General features: G+C 43.9%; 1 protein-coding gene across 4 annotated transcripts in view; it reads left to right on the top strand.

Annotated features, from left to right (window-relative positions):
* Positions 1 to 23,735, top strand: part of LOC139559631 (fibroblast growth factor 12-like) — a 76,279-nt gene that overhangs the window by 30,445 nt on the left and 22,099 nt on the right. For 2 of the 4 annotated variants that reach the window (XM_071375791.1, XM_071375790.1), the window contains exon 2: positions 14,150 to 14,260. In XM_071375791.1, coding sequence (XP_071231892.1) covers positions 14,150 to 14,260 — 111 coding nt within the window. Of the gene's footprint in view, positions 1 to 6,730; positions 7,951 to 9,103; positions 9,152 to 14,149; positions 14,261 to 23,735 lie in introns of those variants that run through there. The other 2 variants (XM_071375786.1, XM_071375787.1) reach the window with 2 other exon arrangements.

The following is a 23,735-nucleotide window of genomic DNA, read 5'->3' as shown; positions in this document are numbered from 1 at the left end:
AGAGGGGTGTAACTATGTTTATTAAATAGAGGAGAGGGGTGTAACTATGTTTATTAAATGGAGGAGAGGGGTGTAACTATGTTTATTAGATAGAGGAGAGGGGTGTAACTATGTTTATTAGATAGAGGAGAGGGGTGTAACTATGTTTATTAAATAGAGGAGAGGGGTGTAACTATGTTTATTAAATAGGGGAGAGGGGTGTAACTATGTTTATTAAATAGGGGAGAGGGGTGTAACTATGTTTATTAAATAGGGGAGAGGGGTGTAACTATGTTTATTAGATAGAGGAGAGGGGTGTAACTATGTTTATTAAATAGGGGAGAGGGGTGTAACTATGTTTATTAAATGGAGGAGAGGGGTGTAACTATGTTTATTAGATAGAGGAGAGGGGTGTAACTATGTTTATTAAATAGAGGAGAGGGGTGTAACTATGTTTATTAGATAGAGGAGAGGGGTGTAACTATGTTTATTAGATAGAGGAGAGGGATGTAACTATGTTTATTAGATAGAGGAGAGGGGTGTAACTATGTTTATTAAATGGAGGAGAGGGGTGTAACTATGTTTATTAGATAGAGGAGAGGGGTGTAACTATGTTTATTAGATAGAGGAGAGGGGTGTAACTATGTTTATTAAATGGGGAGAGGGGTGTAACTATGTTTATTAAATAGGGGAGAGGGGTGTAACTATGTTTATTAGATAGAGGAGAGGGGTGTAACTATGTTTATTAGATAGAGGAGAGGGGTGTAACTATGTTTATTAAATGGGGAGAGGGGTGTAACTATGTTTATTAAATAGGGGAGAGGGGTGTAACTATGTTAATTAAATAGGGGAGAGGGGTGTAACTATGTTTATTAAATGGGGAGAGGGGTGTAACTATGTTTATTAAATAGGGGAGAGGGGTGTAACTATGTTTATTAAATGGGGAGAGGGGTGTAACTATGTTTATTAAATGGGGAGAGGGGTGTACCTATGTTAATTAAATAGAGGAGAGGGGTGTAACTATGTTTATTAGATAGAGGAGAGGGGTGTAACTATGTTAATTAAATAGGGGAGAGGGGTGTAACTATGTTAATTAAATAGGGGAGAGGGGTGTAACTATGTTTATTAAATGGGGAGAGGGGTGTAACTATGTTTATTAGATGGGGAGAGGGGTGTAACTATGTTAATTAAATAGGTGAGAGAGGTGTAACTATGTTTATTAAATGGGGAGAGGGGTGTAACTATGTTTATTAAATGGGGAGAGGGGTGTAACTATGTTTATTAGATAGAGGAGAGGGGTGTAACTATGTTTATTAGATAGAGGAGAGGGGTGTAACTATGTTTATTAGATAGAGGAGAGGGGTGTAACTATGTTCATTAAATGGAGGAGAGGGGTGTAACTATGTTTATTAAATGGGGAGAGGGGTGTAACTATGTTTATCAATAGGGAGAGGGGTGTAACTATGTTTATCAATAGGGAGAGGGGTGTAACTATGTTTATCAATAGGGAGAGGGGTGTAACTATGTTTATTAAATGGAGGAGAGGGATGTAACTATGTTTATCAATAGGGAGAGGGGTGTAACTATGTTTATTAAATAGGGGAGAGGGGTGTAACTATGTTTATTAAATGGGGAGAGGGGTGTAACTATGTTAATTAAATGGAGGAGAGGGATGTAACTATGTTTATTAAATGGAGGAGAGGGGTGTAACTATGTTTATTAAATAGGGGAGAGGGGTGTAACTATGTTTATTAGATAGAGGAGAGGGGTGTAACTATGTTTATTAGATAGAGGAGAGGGGTGTAACTATGTTTATTAAATAGAGGAGAGGGGTGTAACTATGTTTATTAGATAGAGGAGAGGGGTGTAACTATGTTTATTAGATAGAGGAGAGGGATGTAACTATGTTTATTAGATAGAGGAGAGGGGTGTAACTATGTTTATTAAATGGAGGAGAGGGGTGTAACTATGTTTATTAGATAGAGGAGAGGGGTGTAACTATGTTTATTAGATAGAGGAGAGGGGTGTAACTATGTTTATTAAATGGGGAGAGGGGTGTAACTATGTTTATTAAATAGGGGAGAGGGGTGTAACTATGTTTATTAGATAGAGGAGAGGGGTGTAACTATGTTTATTAGATAGAGGAGAGGGGTGTAACTATGTTTATTAAATGGGGAGAGGGGTGTAACTATGTTTATTAAATAGGGGAGAGGGGTGTAACTATGTTAATTAAATAGGGGAGAGGGGTGTAACTATGTTTATTAAATGGGGAGAGGGGTGTAACTATGTTTATTAAATAGGGGAGAGGGGTGTAACTATGTTTATTAAATGGGGAGAGGGGTGTAACTATGTTTATTAAATGGGGAGAGGGGTGTACCTATGTTAATTAAATAGAGGAGAGGGGTGTAACTATGTTTATTAGATAGAGGAGAGGGGTGTAACTATGTTAATTAAATAGGGGAGAGGGGTGTAACTATGTTAATTAAATAGGGGAGAGGGGTGTAACTATGTTTATTAAATGGGGAGAGGGGTGTAACTATGTTTATTAGATGGGGAGAGGGGTGTAACTATGTTAATTAAATAGGTGAGAGAGGTGTAACTATGTTTATTAAATGGGGAGAGGGGTGTAACTATGTTTATTAAATGGGGAGAGGGGTGTAACTATGTTTATTAGATAGAGGAGAGGGGTGTAACTATGTTTATTAGATAGAGGAGAGGGGTGTAACTATGTTTATTAGATAGAGGAGAGGGGTGTAACTATGTTCATTAAATGGAGGAGAGGGGTGTAACTATGTTTATTAAATGGGGAGAGGGGTGTAACTATGTTTATCAATAGGGAGAGGGGTGTAACTATGTTTATCAATAGGGAGAGGGGTGTAACTATGTTTATCAATAGGGAGAGGGGTGTAACTATGTTTATTAAATGGAGGAGAGGGATGTAACTATGTTTATCAATAGGGAGAGGGGTGTAACTATGTTTATTAAATAGGGGAGAGGGGTGTAACTATGTTTATTAAATGGGGAGAGGGGTGTAACTATGTTAATTAAATGGAGGAGAGGGATGTAACTATGTTTATTAAATGGAGGAGAGGGGTGTAACTATGTTTATTAAATAGGGGAGAGGGGTGTAACTATGTTTATTAAATAGGGGAGAGGGGTGTAACTATGTTTATCAATAGGGACAATACTCTATGAAAGTGACTAGGAACTAGGGGGAGAGGGGTGTAACTATGTTTATCAATAGGGACAATACTCTATGAAAGTGACTAGGAACTAGGGGGAGAGGGGTGTAACTATGTTTATCAATAGGGACAATACTCTATGAAAGTGACTAGGAACTAGGGGGAGAGGGGTGTAACTATGTTTATCAATAGGGACAATACTCTATGAAAGTGACTAGGAACTAGGGGGAGAGGGGTGTAACTATGTTTATCAATAGGGACAATACTCTATGAAAGTGACTAGGAACTAGGGGGAGAGGGGTGTAACTATGTTTATCAATAGGGACAATACTCTATGAAAGTGACTAGGAACTAGGGGGAGAGGGGTGTAACTATGTTTATCAATAGGGACAATACTCTATGAAAGTGACTAGGAACTAGGGGGAGAGGGGTGTAACTATGTTTATCAATAGGGACAATACTCTATGAAAGTGACTAGGAACTAGGGGGAGAGGGGTGTAACTATGTTTATCAATAGGGACAATACTCTATGAAAGTGACTAGGAACTAGGGGGAGAGGGGTGTAACTATGTTTATTAAATGGGGAGAGGGGTGTAACTATGTTTATTAAATGGGGGAGAGGGGTGTAACTATGTTTATCAATAGGGACAATACTCTATGAAAGTGACTAGGAACTAGGGGGAGAGGGGTGTAACTATGTTTATCAATAGGGACAATACTCTATGAAAGTGACTAGGAACTAGGGGGAGAGGGGTGTAACTATGTTTATCAATAGGGACAATACTCTATGAAAGTGACTAGGAACTAGGGGGAGAGGGGTGTAACTATGTTTATCAATAGGGACAATACTCTATGAAAGTGACTAGGAACTAGGGGGAGAGGGGTGTAACTATGTTTATTAAATGGGGGAGAGGGGTGTAACTATGTTTATCAATAGGGACAATACTCTATGAAAGTGACTAGGAACTAGTAGTCTTGTAGTTTTTGAACAATCTTCAATGGGCAAAAACGTCTTCAGCCAAATACTTCATAAAAGGCATCTGGCAGAAGTCAATGAAGCCACAAACACACATGTCATTTTATATACACTGAGTGGACAAAACATTAGGAACACCTGCTCTTTCCATGACCTAGACTGACCAGGTGAATCCAGGTGAAAACTATGATCCCTTATTGATGTCACTAGTTAAATCCACTTCAATCAGTATAGATGAAGTGGAGGAGACAGGTTAAAATATGATTTTTAAGCCTTGAGACAACAGAGACATGGATTTTGTATGTGTGCTATTCAGAGGGTGAATGGGCAAGACTAAATATTTAGGTGGCTATGAACAGGGTATGGTAGTAGGTGCCAGGCACACTAGTTTGAGTGTCACAAACTGGATTTTTCGCGCTGAACAGTTTCCCATGTGTATCAAGGATGGTCCAGCACACAAAGGACATCCAGCCAACTTGAGACAACTTTGAGAAGCAATGGAGTCAACATGGGCCAGCATCCCTGTGGTACGCTTTCGACACCTTGTAGAGTCCACGCCCCAACGAATTGAGGCTGTTCTGAGGCCAAAAGGGGTGCAACTCAATATTAGGAAGGTGTTCCTAATGTTTTGTACACTCAGTGTATATCTTAAATGACCATGTTTTCACAGATTTCATGATATAATCGTCAAGACCATTCAAAAGATTAGGGGACATGACCAGGAAGTAAAATGGAATTAACTGCCTTAAGGTTACTGGACCCCAGGAAGAGTAGCTGTTGCCTTGGCAGTAGCTAATGAGGATCCTTAATAAATACAAATACACTTCTCATTATATCATGAAAATGTTCACTATCACGCCTCCCTTTGTGTCACATGGTTACTTTTCCAGTACAGTAACCTCGTTTTATATGCAAGATAAAAGTGTAAACAAATGCAGTATGCTCTAAGGACAAAAGAAGCTAGATAGAGATAACGTTAGAACTTGATGCATGACAAAGACGCAATGCTACGGTTTGTCCACAAGATGGCGCTAGATATAAGACAATATGCAGAACTCTTGGAACGGCCTGCTGTGGCACTGCACACCCGGGTTGACAGCCTCACAGCTGGTGAACAAGATCACTTTGGCCGCGCTGTCGTAAATGTTCCAATATCTCCACAACATACTGAACGCTGACTAAGCTTTGTTGAGGCTAAAATGACATAAATAAATAAAGGAGCATTTGTAATTTGTACAGTGACAAGTACACCGAAAATATTTACTGACATTTACATGACACCTATACTGACTGTTATGTTATGATATGTTGCTACTATTGTCTATTGTCTACACTTATGTACTATTGTACATAAAACCTTATTTGGAGAGAGAGAGGTGGAGTAGCTTCCTGCATCATTGATTCATTTTCAGAGAAATCGTCAAACCCAGACGAAGTTAATCCCTGAATGGTTCATGCCCGATTCTCCGTGGCAGGGAGCCAAGAGGTTTTCCATGTATGGCTCACGTCATTCTCCCACCCTTTTGCCACTTTCGTGTGTGCCCTCCTATATGAGGACACACAACGACATAGGACACAGAGCCAGAAAGAAAATCACTCACACACACATACACACACACCACCTTTCATCAGTTAATGCAACAGAGGTCAGGAATTGGCACTTTCCAGCTTCAATAGATTTATTTTTTCTTTCCCCTAATTGTCATCTGACCCTTTTTGTTGAAGTTGTGCCAGAACACTTTTTTAATATTGGCAGACTTGATATAACACTTGTTATAAAATCATCAGACATGATATAACACTTGTTATAAAGTCATCAGACATGATATAACACTTGTTATAAAATCATCAGACATGATATAACACTTGTTATAAAGTCATCAGACATGATATAACACTTGTTATAAAATCATCAGACATGATATAACACTTGTTATAAAGTCATCAGACATGATATAACACTTGTTATAAAGTCATCAGACATGATATAACACTTGTTATGAAGTCATCAGACATGATATAACACTTGTTATGAAGTCATGACAACATTGCAATGTAATGATACTGTAATAAGGCATGGAACAGAAAATAGAACTTTCACCCACCTTCTATTCACCTAAAGTCACAGTATTTCATCATGAGGTCCGTGTGTGTTCTGTTTGCTCTGTCTGTTGTGTTGTCTCGGCCTTGTCAATATGTGCTTATTTCCCACCATTATCTGCGCTGTGCACTAGGATTCGTCTAGGGGGAATTAACACATTTTGCAGATAACCTTTAGCCATCAGGTGTCCATTGACACTTCAAGCTAATGTAAGGCGCCTAAATAAGTATTTACTTGAATATTGCAATATATATATATATATATATATATATATATATATATATATATATATATATATTTGAGCAATATAAAACTGCTGAATAAGAAATTAATTCATAAACCACTGGAATTAGAATGGTATAATGGGGATAGATAGTAGCGGTCCAAATTGGCTCTCTAGCCCTTTCCGACGGACCTCGGTACCGTATACATTTCAAATTGAAGAAAGACTCATTGGATTGATCGCGCGCGTGGACGAACACGGCACACGGTTATTTTGGAGACGCGCACTCACTCTCTCTCTCATTGTTGTTGTTCTCTTATACACGCACCATGCACGTACTCTCTCTCACACTCTCTCTCTGTCTCGTTCCTCTCCCTCCTGGCTCTCTCTCAATTCTCTCTCTCCTTTTCTCTGTTCCCCGAGGGAATTCTTCATCCAAACCTCAATCACGTATGATTGCGTAGAGAGAGAACCGTGAGGCCATTCACTCATGCCTGTCGGCGAGAGGAGAGCACCCGCTAACCATCCATACGGAAGGAAATAATCCATTACACCAATCGTGTTGAATGCAAGGAAACCGGCATTTTGGAAGATTTTTATAGTCTACATACGAACAATAATAACGAAACGCAAATGTTTTTCTCTCATTGTAAAGCCAAATCACTATGTTGCTGCTGCATTCTCACAGATAATTATCTTTCCCCGACCGTGCTCGGAGGGTCTGCTGGTAGAAGGGCTGGTACAGATGGCACAGATGCCCGTAGTCCCGGAGAGTGAGTGGGGAAGCCAAATGGACCGCCGCCTACCCTTTGCCCCCTCTCGATTCGGTTTTGTCTTCGGCTTAATACATTGAAAAGTTATGAGACGTTGCATTCACCCAGCTGTTGATGAAATAGTGTACAGTGAAATCTAAGGTGTCTCGAATGCACTATGGTGCTGGATATTTTGACACTCACGGACTTTCCGTGCAAATGAGGATTATACCGAGGGGGACACTGGAATACCCGAGACTCAATTTTGCGCACGCACGCTCCGACAACACACAAACTTATTTACCACAGTTGCATTTTTTTTTGAATAGCCTAGATTATGCGTAAATTGGTTGCATTTTATACTTTCCCTGCAATGAATTTGTGTATTTTCTAAGGGGTCAGAATGACATTTTGCTAAATCCGCGTGGATCGTATTTAAAAAAAAAAAAATCGCGGTTCTTTTTGCTCCAAAATACCACACAACCACTCGATCTCTGTCCAACGACTCTTGGCTCGGTTCGGCTCGCCCGCGAGGGAGATGGCCGCTATCGCCAGCTCCTTGATCCGTCAGAAACGCCAGGCGAGGGAGTCAAACAGCGACCGAGTCTCCACTACTAAACGCCGTCCCAGCCCCAGCAAAGATCCTCGTTCCATATACGAGCGCCATTTCTTGGGGGTCTTCAGCAAAGTCCGTTTCTGCAGCGGCAAGAAAAGACCAGCCGCTCGGCGGCGACCAGGTCAGTGCTGTAGTTTTGTGTGAAACGGTTTCCCCGCCCCTCGACCGAGCTGAGCTAATGCATTACTGCAGTCAAATGCCTTATCTTTAAGGCTGGAGGTAGATTTATCCGCGGTGCCTGAGAATGCAATGCGAAAAATTCACCTGTTCCATAGCTCACGTGTTGTCTGTCGAGAACCACTGCACAGTTTACCCATATCCTACGTATCAGCCTCAATGTAAAAGTATGTTGTGACGTTACCGATATTAATGTTATATTGCCGTGATCATAATGATCGATTATCTTAGCACCATTATTGTTATTCTATCCTATAGGCTGTGTATTTCCATTAGAAGGTAGGGCAGATATTGGCTATAACCTACATATATTCACATATATTTAAGCTTGCTAATTGATATTCATTTGTTACATCTCCCCTGCCATGTTGAAATTTAATGCTACCTTAAATAATTCAATAATTAATGGAGATTGAGACTTAGTGGAGATAAGTTGTACCGCAGTGCACAAAGGCTGTTTTAAGAGTAAATGGTTCAATGGTAAATGTTTAATGGTACATGTTTATTGCAGAGGGGAGGTTTACTGCAGTGGTGAGAGGTAGCTATAGTGATTAAGACGCTACCATCCATATTGATGGACACAGACTACGGGGCTACTATGCTAAGCTATCATTCTTCCCCTTCTCCTAGTGCACAGATAAAGAGGAACTGGCCAATCACTCCCCTCCTTATCCAGCCAAAGGCTGTCATGTGATGAATGGGAGGTGCACTGTCACCACAGACAGACAGATAGACAGACCAAAACCACATACAGGCAGATAGACAGACCAAAACCACAGACAGACAGATAGACAGACAGAGATACAGACAGACAGGCAGAATGACCAGATCCACAGACAGACAGACAGAGATACAGACAGACAGGCAGAATGACCAGATCCACAGACAGACAGAACAGACAGACAGACAGACAACAAAAACACAGGCAGACAGACACACAGACAGACAGACAGCCAACAAAACCACAGAATCACAGACAGACAGACAGACTTCCTATCATCATACTGCTGTAATGATTAGAACATTTTGACAAGCAGCCTGCTGGAGGAATTTGTCTGTTAAAAGAATGTTGTTTTTCCTTCTATCTCCCTCATAAGATGCATCCTCCAAACCTCCACAGGTGTCCCGTAAGGGCGGCAGGCTAGGTCAGTAGCTCAGCCTCCATCCGTGTGTGCTGTGTTGTTTTCCGTCTCCACCCCCCGCATCATCTCGCGCCCATGTCGATACACCTTTTGCTAGGAAAGGCTGGGGGTGGGAGGGGATGTGGGGGAGGGTGGGGCTGGGTGGGTGGGTGGGTGGTGGGAGGGTGGGGCTGGGTGGTGGTAGTGGGTGGAGGGTTGGATGGTTGAGGTGGTAGTGGGTGGTGAGGGGTGGGTGGGGGTGGATGGTGGAGTGGGGGTGGGTGGGTGGGTGGGTGGGGTGGAGGATTGAAGGGTGGGTGGTGAGGGGTGGGGGTGGAAGTGGGTGGTAGGGGTGGGGGTGGTTGAGGGTTGGAGGGTGGGGATTGTAGTGGGTGGTGAGGGTTGGGAGTGGTAGTGGGTGGTGAGGGGTGGGGGTTGTAGTGGGTGGTGCGGGGTGGGTGGTGGGAGGGTGGGGCTGGGTGGGTGGAGGGTTGGAGGGTTGATGTGGTAGTGGGTGGTGAGGGTTGGGGGTGGGTGGGGGTGGAGGGTTGAAGTGTGGGTGGTGAGGGGTGGGGGTTGTAGTGGGTGGTGATGGGTGGGGGTGGTGGTAGTGGCTTGCAGCACCTGTCTGATGCCAGTGACTCCTCTGATAATTGTTTTGATACTGCTTTCAATTTGGATTTCTCCTTTTTCTATTTTTCCTGATTTCGTATTTTCTGTGATTTAAGATGTCTTGCAGTAGTCTCTTCTTTGGTTACTCTCTCCCTCTTCTCCTTTGCTTTTTATGTCTCCGTCTTTCAGTTTGTCTGTCTGATCAGTTTTCACTCTGTCTCTTCCTGCTGCTCCTCAGGTGTGTGTTTAACATGTGTTTAACATGTGGAGTATTGTTGTGTGACTGGGTGGAGGTCTGTTTATCCATGTGTATTGATGAGCTGTGTTTCTCCCTGTCTAAAGTGTCGACTATAGCGATTGAGGTGATCATTCATCATTTCATGGTCATAACGCCATTTGTCAACATGCCCAACTGTCCCTGTTTATGTCTGTACATTGTCACACTTAAGGTTGTGCAATTTTGAATACACACAGGCACGTCCTCCCGTGGTAGGCATATCCCGAGCACAAACACAGGCAATTTGTTGTTTCACTGTCCACACGTCTCCCTCAAACTCATACTTAAACATGCCCTCTCCCTCAAACTCATACTTAAACACGCCCTCTCCCTCAAACTCATACTTAAACACGCCCTCTCCCTCAAACTCATACTTAAACATACCCTCTCCCTCAAACTCATACTTAAACACGCCCTCTCCCTCAAACTCATACTTAAACACGCCCTCTCCCTCAAACTCATACTTAAACATACCCTCTCCCTCTATTTCTGTCTCCTCACACACATACCTGCATACTTCATTTGCAAGCAAACGCACCTACCCAGACACACAGCAACGGAGGTTGGTGGCACCTTAATTGGGGAGGACGGGCTCATGGTAATGACTGGAGCAGAACTGGTGGAATGGTATCAAATATGCCATTCCATTCACTCCGTTCCAGACATTATTACGAGCCGTCCTCCTCTCGGCAGCCTCCACTGATATCATATCCACTGCCACACACAACACAACACAACCACGTCCATTGTGTTTCCCTCTAAATGGAGCAGATTTGCTCTGCTGTCAGTGATCACTAAGCCCATGTTCAAGCCTTTATTCATAGTAGTGTAGTTATCACATTTAGTGAGGTCCCACCCTGCTACCCCCCACACCATTACCCCCTCCCCCTACCCCCCACACCACTCTACCCCCCCATCCCCCACACCACCCCCATCCCCCACACAATTCCCCCCTCCCCCCACCCCCACACAATCCCCCCCCCCTTAACCCCCACACCATTCCCCCCTTCCCCCTCCCCCACACCACTCTCCCCCTCCCCCCACACCACTCTCCCTGCCCCCATACTCCACACCACTCTCCCCCTACCACCCACACTACTATCTCTCTCCCCCTATCCCCCACACCACTCTCCACCTACGCCCCACACCACGCTCCCCCTACCCCCTATCCCCACACCACTCTCCCCCTCCTCCCACACCACTCTCCCTGCCCCCCCATACCACTCTCCCTGCTCCCCCCCCCCCCCCATACCACTCTCCATGCCCCCCCCCCCCCCCCACACCACTCTCCCTGCCCTACCTCCTCCCTAGCCTCCACACCACTCTCCCTACTCTTGATGGATTATGGCGGGCCTGTCCCAGAGATTGACGGCTCTGCCGCCGGTGAGTTGTGGGTTGATGGACAGAATGAAGCACGGTTGGATCCGACGTTAACCTCCACTGATGCGAGGTCAGCTTGCAAGCCGACCCTGGGCTCAACGACAGTGCTGATCAAATGGCACATATCTGCTCCAGGACCAGCCCTGGAGTCCACTGGGGATTCCACTGTGGACACTGGCGATGATTCTGATTCTGTTCTGAGGTCAGATGCTACTCCATCAGCCCTCTTTGAACCCGTCCACATGTTCACATTTCACCTCTAGAGAGATCTGGACTCGAATCAATACAGGGTTTGTTTCATTTAAAGGCCAAGAAAATTCAATTGAATAATGAACTTGTATCCAAGGACAATTTAGTTTGTTTACCTCAAACAAAGTACAGGATTATTATTTACAGATTGTGACTTTCCGTTCGGTCTCAGTTTGATGAAGGTTATTTTGAACTACCACAGATTAGAAAATAACAGCCTGGTTGTGCGGTGGTTGATCCAGTGGATTATACAGTTGGATCACAACTGCCTTAGCTTCAAATTGAACCTTCGCAAACGCGTGACTCCGTAAGCAGCATCACTACCACAATAGAGGTACTCCTTTCGAGCCTCTACTGTTCAATCCAAATCTAACACATTTGCTTTCATAAATCCTAAATAATGAAGGACCAAAAATACCAAATCCAAGATATTTTACTCAGAATGTTTTATTTTCACTGCTAAGTGCCCCTGTTGATAATCTCTATAGAAGCTCAACTATCCACACACAATCAAAAGAACTACACATTAACCATCACTGAGAGTTCAACCTGGTCTCAGAGAATTTCGTATTATTCTGTATGCAAAAACAAGACACTCCATTAGTATGATATGTTACGTTTCGTATGGTAAGTATTCATTTGTGGATGTCCATCACCCATTTCGTATGATATGTTACGAATTACGATTCGTATTCTATGTTACCAATTTGCAAAAATGTACAATCTGTTACGAATTTGCAAAATGTAAAATAAGTTCTGAATTTGCAAAACATACATTATGTTCCGAATTTGCAAAACGTATGATATATTACGAATTCTAGCTAGGTGGCTAACGTTAGCTAGCCTAGGGGTTAGGGTTAAGTTTAGGAGTTATGTTAAAGGGTTAAGGTTAGGGTTAGCTAAAAGGGTTACGGTTAGGGGAAGGGTTAGCTGACATGCTAAGTAGTTACAAAGTAGCTAAAAAGTAGTAAGTAGTTGAAAAGTAGTTGATATATATATGATGAGATTCGAACTAGCAACCTTCGGGTTGCTAGACGATCACATTATACACCCTACCGACCTTCCAATCTTATGTAACCATATCAAACTTAACATATCATACTAATTTAAGTGTCCCAGATTTACATTTACTATGTTATGTCTAGTCTATGACACCAGGCTGGAGAATTTGCAGATGATTGTTTCTCCTAACGTGATCTTCTAGCACCCCCACCCTTTCCTCAACGATAAACATACTTTTTCACACGTTTTTTCTTGCAGTCGGCGAAAGACTCCCATAGCCTTGGGCTAAACCTCATGATCCACCTGCTCCTTCACAAGCTCTGCACCAAATGTCACAAGCACCACAAAGTTGGACGGCAACTCAAGTTTCAAGTTTAACGTTTTAATGTCACGTGTACAAGTACAGTGAAATGCCTTTCTTTCAAGATCTAAACCCAACAATACAGTAATCAATCAGAATGTAATACTAAAAATAACAAGGTAGAACAAAAACACATGAGATAGAAAAATAAGAAGAACGTGATAAAGTAAGTAAGCATACTATATGCAGTGTCAGTTCCAGTACCATGTTGACAATATGCAGGGATACTGGAGTGATAGAGGTAAGGGGTAAGGTGACTAGGCATCAGAATATAATACTCAGCGTTCTTTATAGATGGTATAACATTTTGGGGTGACTAACCTCATGATATTACCATAGCCTTTGATTGGAGATCACTTGTAGAGTTGAAGCCCTTAACGGGACAATAAACATTGTAGATATTTTGTTAGTCAAACCCACATTATGAAGTACTGGTTCACCGAAATCTCCAGGCCCATCTAGAAGCAAACAGTTAGTTAGGGCTGAATACTAACTTGGGATTTTTGTTTTTATCTCATTGACGTCAGTTCATGATTTACGCAAAAGTTCAAGTTAAGTGCATAAAAAGTTAGGATTCGTCTTTTGGTGAATAGTGGAAAAATCTGAGTGAATCCACAAGTCACTCTCCTGATGAAAATAGTCAAGATGTAGTCAAGATCAGGCAAATCGCGAACACCACAACTCCAAACGTAGGTCAGCTGCCGTAATATATTAATTCCAGATTACATCATCACCTTCAAGGACCACCTGTTAACATCACCAGTGTACAAGAGGGCAGTAGAGACTGTATCTCTAATGGTTACAGGTACATCAGGATTCAAGTATCAGTTTGCCACGTAGAGGTTAGGAGATACCTTAGCTAGGAAGTTGGCAATGTTCAACAAGATAACAGTTTTAAAAAAGCATAGGTTACTATCGTGTTACAAGACTACAAGACCACCTATGGATTCCTTTGAATTTTCTTGTACTAGACCAAGTCTATTCTGACCCCTGACCCTGACACCAACCTGGTAACCCATCCTCAATATGTGTTTTACTAGTTTGTCAATGTGAGCAGCAGTGGCAAGGTGTCAGGCAGTAGGGGTGTGGTCTGACGTGCCCCTGGGGGGTGGGGCGTGGTGGGGTCTGTCCTTTGTTTCAGAGCCGCAGCTGAAAGGCATCGTGACACGACTGTTCAGCCAGCAGGGCTTCTACCTGCAGATGCAGCCGGATGGCTCTATCGATGGCAGCAAGGACGAGAACAGCGACTACAGTGAGTAATTGGTTCGGCACTACGACTCCCAGCATGCCCCATGGTTACCAAGAGTTACTGGCCCCATTACAAGTCCTTCCTTCCTTTGTTTCTTGATGTAATCATTGGTTAGACGTGATTCGACAGGTAAACGCAAAGGCTCCACCACTAGGCTTTCACCTGTCCAGTCTTTTCTGATCAGTGATTGTTTCAAGGAAGGGTGGAAGGATGCACTTATAAATACTCTGAACTGGGATACTCACCCTAACCCATTTAACATCCCTTCATTTATGGTATTGCATGTTATGAGGGGAGGACCATCCTCCTCAGTGAATTTGAGGAAAATACAAATTGTGAAACATTTAGATACAACTATAGTAAATATATCCACGTCACCAAATAATTGATTATAACACACTGTTTTGCAATTAAGGTCTACAGTAGCCTCAACAGCACTCTTTAGGGTAGCACCATATGGTGTAGCCGGAGGACAGCTAGTTTCCGTCTTCCTCTGGCTACATTGACTTCAATACAAAACCTTGGAGGTTCGTGGTTCTCACCCCATTCCATAGACTTACACAGTAATTATGACAACTTCTGGAGGGTGTTCTTCCAACCTATCAGAGCTCTTGCAGCATGAACTGACATTTTGTCCACCCAATCAAAGGATCAGAGAATGAATCTAGTACTGAAAGCATAAGCTACAGCTAGCTAGCACAGAGCATAAAATGTGGCGAGTAGCTGACTCAAAGATAGAGAGACAGTAGTTGAACAGTTTTGAACAAATGTATTTCTTCAAAAATGAATGAGAAGCAAAGGAGAGAGAGAGAGATCTAGCTATATTTCGTTGTATTTTCTTTTCATGTACTTAGCTAGCGAATGCAACTAGCTAGTTTAGCCTACTCAAACACTTGGCTCAAACAGAGAGGGATGCTATGTTAGCTAGCTGGCTATGGCTATCCAACACTGGAACTCTTCCACGTCAAGGTAAGCTTTTGGTTTTATAAATGTATTGCCACTGTGGCCCGCCGGTGTAACTGCTAAACATTTTACTCGCCCTAGAAGAGCTGGTTAGGCTGTTTTCATGTTATCTAGAGCGTTGGTGACTGTGCTGCTGGCAACAATTTAATTCAGTTTTGCCCGACGTTTAACGACACCGGTCATATTCAACGGGTGTTGAGCGTTCGTAAAGTTATCAGTTATTCTGCGCTCTGGCACACTCAGACGAGAGTGCTCTGAAAACGAGAGTGCTCTGGAGTAGATAGCCAGAGTGAATTTACGAAAGCACCCTATGACGTTAGCTAGTATGGTGACAACAATGTAGGCTGTGTGTAGCGGTTAGCGGTTATGATATGAATGTTTGGCTTTGGAAAGGTTTTTTCGCCAGGTCACAGACAGCTGATGTGTTGTGCACTGTCCACAAGCAAAGGGAAAAGGTGAACGGAGGAGAGTGCGTCAATGTGAGAAGGAATTATACAACAGACAAAGTGATCATGCTGTTTTGTATTTGGCTGTTATTAAAGTAAACTGTTTGTGTGTGATCAAAGGTGTATTCAGTCCGCGATTCTGTTGAAAAACGTTTCTTAAACACAGAAGCAAACTGAGCAAAACAGGGATAAACATACCTGAATTTGTCCAATAGAAGCTCACATTTGCAACTGTTGGACTAATGATTCCACCCTAGATCAGCTAGATGCAGGCGAGAGTGTGCAAGGCGGTGTTGAATCTGTCACTGTCTGCCACCTTAATTATTCACATTTCTCAACCTGTACGTTGTAAACTTTTATTCATAGGCTAGGTTGTAGAAACCTCCTGATCATTGGGTATAGGAAAAATGTGAGCATAATGCAGTAACCTACACTTATCGATTGTCACTGGTGTAGAGAGGAGTAGGCAGGAGGCAGTCGCAGGTTGAGAACTACTGAATTGATTTAAGCACCAGAGATCAAAGCGGGACGATGACTCAAACGCTGTTGTGCTCAAATTATATCTTCATAAACAAAAAGGCAGAAAGTGCAAAATATAAGGTATTCAGGAAATAGAGAAGAGATTCCTGTCAGGAGAACAAGCAACATTTACACTGACCGACAAAGACAAATGACAGAGGGAGTATATATACAGTGATAGAGTGGGGATTGGAACCAGGTGTGTGTAGTGATGACGAGACAAGTCCGGGGGTTGATGAGTGAAGGACGTTTGCCAGCAGTAGGTTCGGCAGCAGCTAGACGGCCGGCGACACCGAACACCTGAGCTGGACTGGAGGGAGAGCCAAAGCGAAGGCTGGTGTGACATCGATGTTACATTGTACTGGGTAAATGGAAATTGAATGACATTCATCCAATATGCTGTAATAGAAATAAGGCCATGTTCATGAAAAAAAAAGAATCGCCCTCCATCATCTTAAACAGCACCGACCGTCACTGATTTACAGTGAAACAAAATGTGTGTGAAGTATTGTTCTAGTTTAGTGCCAACATCTACTGCCAAGATCTATACCTATGTAAAAATAGGGCAGCCTCAAACAATCAATTGGTTTGAACTTTTAAACAATGTCTTGGAGATGAGTCAATTCACACGTATTGTTTTGTGCCTGTGAATGTTACGGCTTTCTTCCTGGGATGAAGGAGAGGACCAAAACGCAGCGCGGCTAGTGTTCAACATGATTTAATAAAGATAATAACGTGAACACTACAAGCAACAAAACAATAAATGTGAGAACCGAAAACAGTCCTATCTGGTGCAGAACACAAAGACAGGAAACAACCACCCACAAACCCCAACACAAAACAAGCCACCTAAATATGGTTCCCAATCAGAGACAATGACAAACACCTGCCTCTGATTGAGAACCATATCAGGCATACATAGAAATGGACAAACTACACACACAACATAGAATGCCCACCCAGCTCACGTCCTGACCAACACTAAAACAAGTAAAACACACAAGAACTATGGTCAGAACGTGACAGTACCCCCCTCCTGAGGTGCGGACTCCGAACGCACAACCTAAACCTATAGGGGAGGGTCTGGGTGGGCATCTGTCCGCGGTGGCTGCTCTGGCGCTGGACGAGGACCCCACTCCACCATTGTCTTGTCCCCCTCCTTAGCGTCCTTTGAGTGGTGACCCTCGCCGCCGACCTTGGCCTAGGAACCTTCACAAAGGGCCCCACCAAACTGAGGAAACTCCTCCGGACTGAGGGACAGCTCCGGACCGAGAGGCAGCTCATGACTGAGAAGTAGCTCATGACCGAGGGGTAGCTCATGACAGAGAGATAGCTTATGACAGAGAGGTAGCTCAGGACAGAGAGGTAGCTCCGGACTGAAGGGCAACTCCGGACTGAAGGGCAACTCCGGACTAATGGCAGCTCCGGACTGAATGGCAGCTCCGGACTGAATGGCAGCTTCGGACTGAATGGCAGCTCCGGACTGAATGGCGGCTCTGGCTCCTGACTGGCGGGTGGCTCTGGCAGCTCCTGACTGGCGGGCGGCTCTGGCAGCTCCTGACTGGCGGGCGGCTCTGGCAGCTCCTGACTGGCGGGCGGCTCTGGCAGCTCCTGACTGGCGGGCGGCTCTGGCTCCTGACTGGCGGGCGGCTCTGGCCCCTGACTGGCGGGCGGCTCTGCCGGCTCCTGACTTGCGGGCGGCTCTGGCGACTCCTGACTGACGTACGGCTCTATCGGCTCAGGACAGACGGGCGGCTCAGATGGCGCTGGACAGACGGGCGGCTCAGATGGCGCTGGGCAGACGGGCGGCTCAGATGGCGCTGGGTAGACGGACAGCTCAGATGGCGCTGGGCAGCGCAGGCAACGCTGGGCAGAGAGGCAGCTCAGATGGCGCTGGGCAGACGGCCGACTCTGACCTGCTGAGGTGCACAGTAGTTCTGGTGCGTGGTGCCGGAACTGGTGGTACCGGACTGGAGACACGCACCTCAAGGCTAGTGCGGGGAGCAGGAACAGGGCACGCTGGACCCTCAAGGCGCACTGTAGGCCTGGTGCGTGGTGCCGGAACTGGTGGTACCGGGCTAAGGACACGCACCTCAGGGAGAGTGCATGGAGGAGGAACAGGGCTCTGGAGACGCACTGGAAGCCTGGTGCGTGGTGTGGGCACTGGTGGTATTGGGCTGGTCCGAGGAGGTGGCACCGGATAGACCAGACCGTGAAGGCGTACTGGAGCTCTTGAGCACTGGGCCTGCCCAACCTTACCTGGTTGAATGCTCCCCGTAGCCAGGCCAATGCGGGGAGGTGGAATAACCCGCACTGGACTGTGCTGGCGAACCGGGGACACCATGCGTAAGGCTGGTGCCATGTACACCGGCCCGAGGAGACGCATTGGAGACCAGCTGCGTTGAGCCGGCTTCATGGCACCTGGCTCGATGCCCACTCTAGCCCGGCCGATACGTGGAGCTGGGATGTACCGCACCGGGCTATGCACACGTACAGGAGACACCGTGCACTCTTCTGCATAACACGGTGTCTGCCCGTACTCCCGCTCTCCACGGTAATCACACACCTCAGGGCGAGTACCGTGTATACTACGCCAAACCAACAGCTCTCTCTCTTCGCTCTCCTCCAATTCTACCAACAACTCATCGAATGTCTCATAATCTCCCATCCTTTCACTTTCCTCCAATCTGTCCAATAACTCCTCCACATTCTCCGACTCGTACCTCAATTTCGCCAACTGCTCCTTATGGTAAGCACGGGGAACTGGCTCAAGTCTCCTACTTGACCCAGCTACACCCCTCGTGTGCCTCCCCCCAATAATTTTTTTGGAGAGCCTCTCGGGCTTCCAGCCGCTCTGCCTTGCTAGCTCCTGCTGCTGCCGCTGCTTCCCCTTACCACGCTGCTTGGTCCGAGTATGGTGGGCGGTTCTGTTACAGCTTTCTTCCTGGGATGAAGGAGGGGACCAAAACGCAGCGCGGCTAGTGTTCAACATGATTTAATAAAGATAATAACGTGAACACTACAAGCAACAAAACAATAAATGTGAAAACCGAAAACAGTCCTATCTGGTGCAGAACACAAAGACAGGAAACAACCACCCACAAACCCCGACACAAAACAAGCCACCTAAATATGGTTCCCAATCAGAGACAATGACAAACACCTGCCTCTGATTGAGAACCATATCAGGCATACATAGAAATGGACAAACTAGACACACAACATAGAATGCCCACCCAGCTCACGTCCTGACCAACACTAAAACAAGTAAAACACACAATAACTATGGTCAGAACGTGACAGTGAGACAGTGTTAGGTGTGCTAAAAAACCTCCAAACTAGTAGTAAATCACCTCATTGTTATCTGAAGACTGATTTTCTTAATCAGTTGTAATATCAGTGTAATAATGACAACTGAACATCCTAGGGGTCAATTCCATAGTAAATTGTAATGAGAAAAATAACTATTTGCATTCAAATTTGCATGTCCAACTGAGAACACTGAAATATACAGTTGAAGTCGGAAGTTTACATACACCTTAGCCAAATACATTTAAACTCAGTTTTTCACAATTCCTGACATTTAATCCTAGTAAAAATTCCCTCTCTTAGGTCAGTTAGGATCACCACTTGGATCACCACGGTGTGCTGTATTATTCGAATAATAGATTACCTTCACCCTTGAACTACCCGACCTCCTGACCTCTGTCATGTGCAGCAGCGAAGGAATCATTTATTTTTAGGAGCCGGTTTGGTCGTACTGTTGGGATCAGTGAACAGAACACTCACTGCATACTAGGTGGGCCCAGCTCTGGTGAAACCCGACCAATATTTCAATTACATTTATATGGCTACCGTAATTTCACTCCAATAAAGAATTGTCAACGCTAATTCTCTAGGCAGCGATCTGAAGGCCACTCTGGCAAGGACAATCTTCATTTCAGAGAACAGGAGGAATTCATACACCAATGCAAAACATTGTGTTTACTGTAATTATCCAAAATGAGACATTTAGTTTCTAAATGTCATGTCATGATATTTGTTGATGGGTTGATAAAACTGGTTTAGGGTGCAGGCAGCTGCATTTACAGTTCTGAGTCTACATTTTATTGGTAATATGATTGACTGGTAGGTTAGAACACAATTACACGAGAATGCTGGTAACCTCCATTAAATTAATTAACAACCGTGTTCAATATTGAGTCAGCAATCCGACGCTCTGTAATTTAATTGCGCTGTCTGTTGATCACTCCTCTAAAATTACCTGCACAAATTGAGGCTTATGAAGACATTGTTGGTTATGAGAGGCTCATGAAAACATTGTTGGTTATGAGAGGCTCATGAAAACATTGTTGGTTATGAGAGGCTCATGAAAACATTGTTGGTTATGAGAGGCTCATGAAAACATTGTTGGTTATGAGAGGCTCATGAAAACATTGTTGGTTATGAGAGGCTCATGAAGACATCGTTGGTTATGAGAGGCTCATGAAGACATCGTTGATTATGAGAGGCTCATGAAGACATCGTTGATTATGAGAGGCTTATGAAAACATTGTTGGTTATGAGAGGCTCATGAAAACATTGTTGGTTATGAGAGGCTCATGAAGACATCGTTGGTTATGAGAGGCTCATGAAGACATCGTTGATTATGAGAGGCTCATGAAGACATCGTTGATTATGAGAGGCTCATGAAAACATTGTTGGTTATGAGAGGCTCATGAAAACATTGTTGGTTATGAGAGGCTCATGAAAACATTGTTGGTTATGAGAGGCTCATGAAAACATTGTTGGTTATGAGAGGCTCATGAAGACATCGTTGGTTATGAGAGGCTCATGAAGACATCGTTGATTATGAGAGGCTCATGAAGACATCGTTGATTATGAGAGGCTTATGAAAACATTGTTGGTTATGAGAGGCTCATGAAAACATTGTTGGTTATGAGAGGCTCATGAAGACATCGTTGGTTATGAGAGGCTCATGAAGACATCGTTGATTATGAGAGGCTCATGAAGACATCGTTGATTATGAGAGGCTCATGAAAACATTGTTGGTTATGAGAGGCTCATGAAAACATTGTTGGTTATGAGAGGCTCATGAAAACATTGTTGGTTATGAGAGGCTCATGAAAACATTGTTGGTTATGAGAGGCTCATGAAAACATTGTTGGTTATGAGAGGCTCATGAAAACATTGTTGGTTATGAGAGGCTCATGAAAACATTGTTGGTTATGAGAGGCTCATGAAAACATTGTTGGTTATGAGAGGCTCATGAAAACATTGTTGGTTATGAGAGGCTCATGAAAACATTGTTGGTTATGAGAGGCTCATGAAGACATCGTTGGTTATGAGAGGCTCATGAAGACATCGTTGATTATGAGAGGCTCATGAAGACATCGTTGATTATGAGAGGCTTATGAAAACATTGTTGGTTATGAGAGGCTCATGAAAACATTGTTGGTTATGAGAGGCTCATGAAGACATCGTTGGTTATGAGAGGCTCATGAAGACATCGTTGATTATGAGAGGCTCATGAAGACATCGTTGATTATGAGAGGCTCATGAAAACATTGTTGGTTATGAGAGGCTCATGAAAACATTGTTGGTTATGAGAGGCTCATGAAAACATTGTTGGTTATGAGAGGCTCATGAAAACATTGTTGGTTATGAGAGGCTCATGAAAACATTGTTGGTTATGAGAGGCTCATGAAAACATTGTTGGTTATGAGAGGCTCATGAAAACATTGTTGGTTATGAGAGGCTCATGAAAACATTGTTGGTTATGAGAGGCTCATGAAAACATTGTTGGTTATGAGAGGCTCATGAAAACATTGTTGGTTATGAGAGGCTCATGAAGACATCGTTGGTTATGAGAGGCTCATGAAGACATCGTTGATTATGAGAGGCTCATGAAGACATCGTTGATTATGAGAGGCTCATGAAAACATTGTTGGTTATGAGAGGCTCATGAAAACATTGTTGGTTATGAGAGGCTCATGAAAACATTGTTGGTTATGAGAGGCTCATGAAAACATTGTTGGTTATGAGAGGCTCATGAAGACATCGTTGATTATGAGAGGCTCATGAAGACATTGTTGATTATGAGAGGCTCATGAAAACATTGTTGGTTATGAGAGGCTCATGAAAACATTGTTGGTTATGAGAGGCTCATGAAAACATTGTTGGTTATGAGAGGCTCATGAAAACATTGTTGGTTATGAGAGGCTCATGAAAACATTGTTGGTTATGAGAGGCTCATGAAAACATTGTTGGTTATGAGAGGCTCATGAAAACATTGTTGGTTATGAGAGGCTCATGAAAACATTGTTGGTTATGAGAGGCTCATGAAAACATTGTTGGTTATGAGAGGCTCATGAAAACATTGTTGGTTATGAGAGGCTCATGAAAACATTGTTGGTTATGAGAGGCTCATGAAAACATTGTTGGTTATGAGAGGCCCATGAAGACATCGTTGGTTATGAGATACCAACTCCATATACAGTGCTAGTTCTTCCCCTGCTCTAGCATCTCCATGGCCATTGCTCATGTTTAGCATCAGTTGTTAGAGAAGGCTCTCTCAGCTGAAGTCTGTCATTGTATACCCCCCCCCCCCCCCACTTCCTCTCACCAAGTCTCACGCAATGGATTTGTGTCCGTCAGGATTATAGGAACTGCCCTTCCCATTTCCATGGCCCAGAACTTTCTAAACCGTCCTGGGATTTTATTATCTGCAGAGCCCATACTGTATTAGTGCATCAAACAGGCTTACCTTCCTGTTTGGATTTGCCTTGGCCGATTACAGCTCCTTTGGATGGCTGACATTCCAAGGATTTGGTTTCCTCGAGCCACTTTGACACATTTGTCTGCCCTTTTGATGGATACAGATTTCTGGTCATTTTTTTTACATTAGCATTTGGCAGGTTAGGCCAGCTTTAGTTGGGTGACTGTCAGAAAAAGTTGCCATTACAAACATGTGAGTACAGGGTGGTTGTTAACTCATTTGCCCATGTATTTGCACGTATAGAGGCCATGATTATTGAGTCATTCGTCAGGTTTTCTCTTCCCGAAGACAAGTGTAGCACAGCTCCTGTCTCATGAGTTAAGTCACAGTTTTTGAGCAAGTGAATTGAGAGCTGTGGCAGTTAGTAATAATTTCCTAGCGATGCAGATTTCTATTCTACACGTCTTACCAATTCTCTGATCTCAGGCAATGGCATGTAGGTCCGTCTGTGGCGACTGCCTCTGATATGACTGAACCCTACACTCTTAGAAAAAAAGGTGCTATCTAGAACTTAAAAGGGTTCTTCGCCTGTCCCCATAGGAGAACCCTTTGAAGAACCCTTCTTGGTTCCAAGTAGAACTCTTTTGAGTCCCATGTAGAACCCTTTCACCAGAGGGTTCTACATGGAACCCAAAATAGTTGTACCTGGAACCAGAAAAGGTTATCCTATGGGGACAGCCGAAAGGGACTTTCGGAACACTATTTTTCTAGGAGTGTACAGTATGTCTGTGCGGTTGACGGCTGATGTAGTGGCAGCTCTCGCCCAGAACAT

The sequence above is a fragment of the Salvelinus alpinus genome, chromosome 30 (assembly GCF_045679555.1).
Source record: "Salvelinus alpinus chromosome 30, SLU_Salpinus.1, whole genome shotgun sequence".
Classification (NCBI taxonomy): domain Eukaryota; kingdom Metazoa; phylum Chordata; class Actinopteri; order Salmoniformes; family Salmonidae; genus Salvelinus; species Salvelinus alpinus.
Note: the sequence above shows the minus strand (reverse complement) of the source record. Positions and strands in the feature narration are given on the sequence as shown.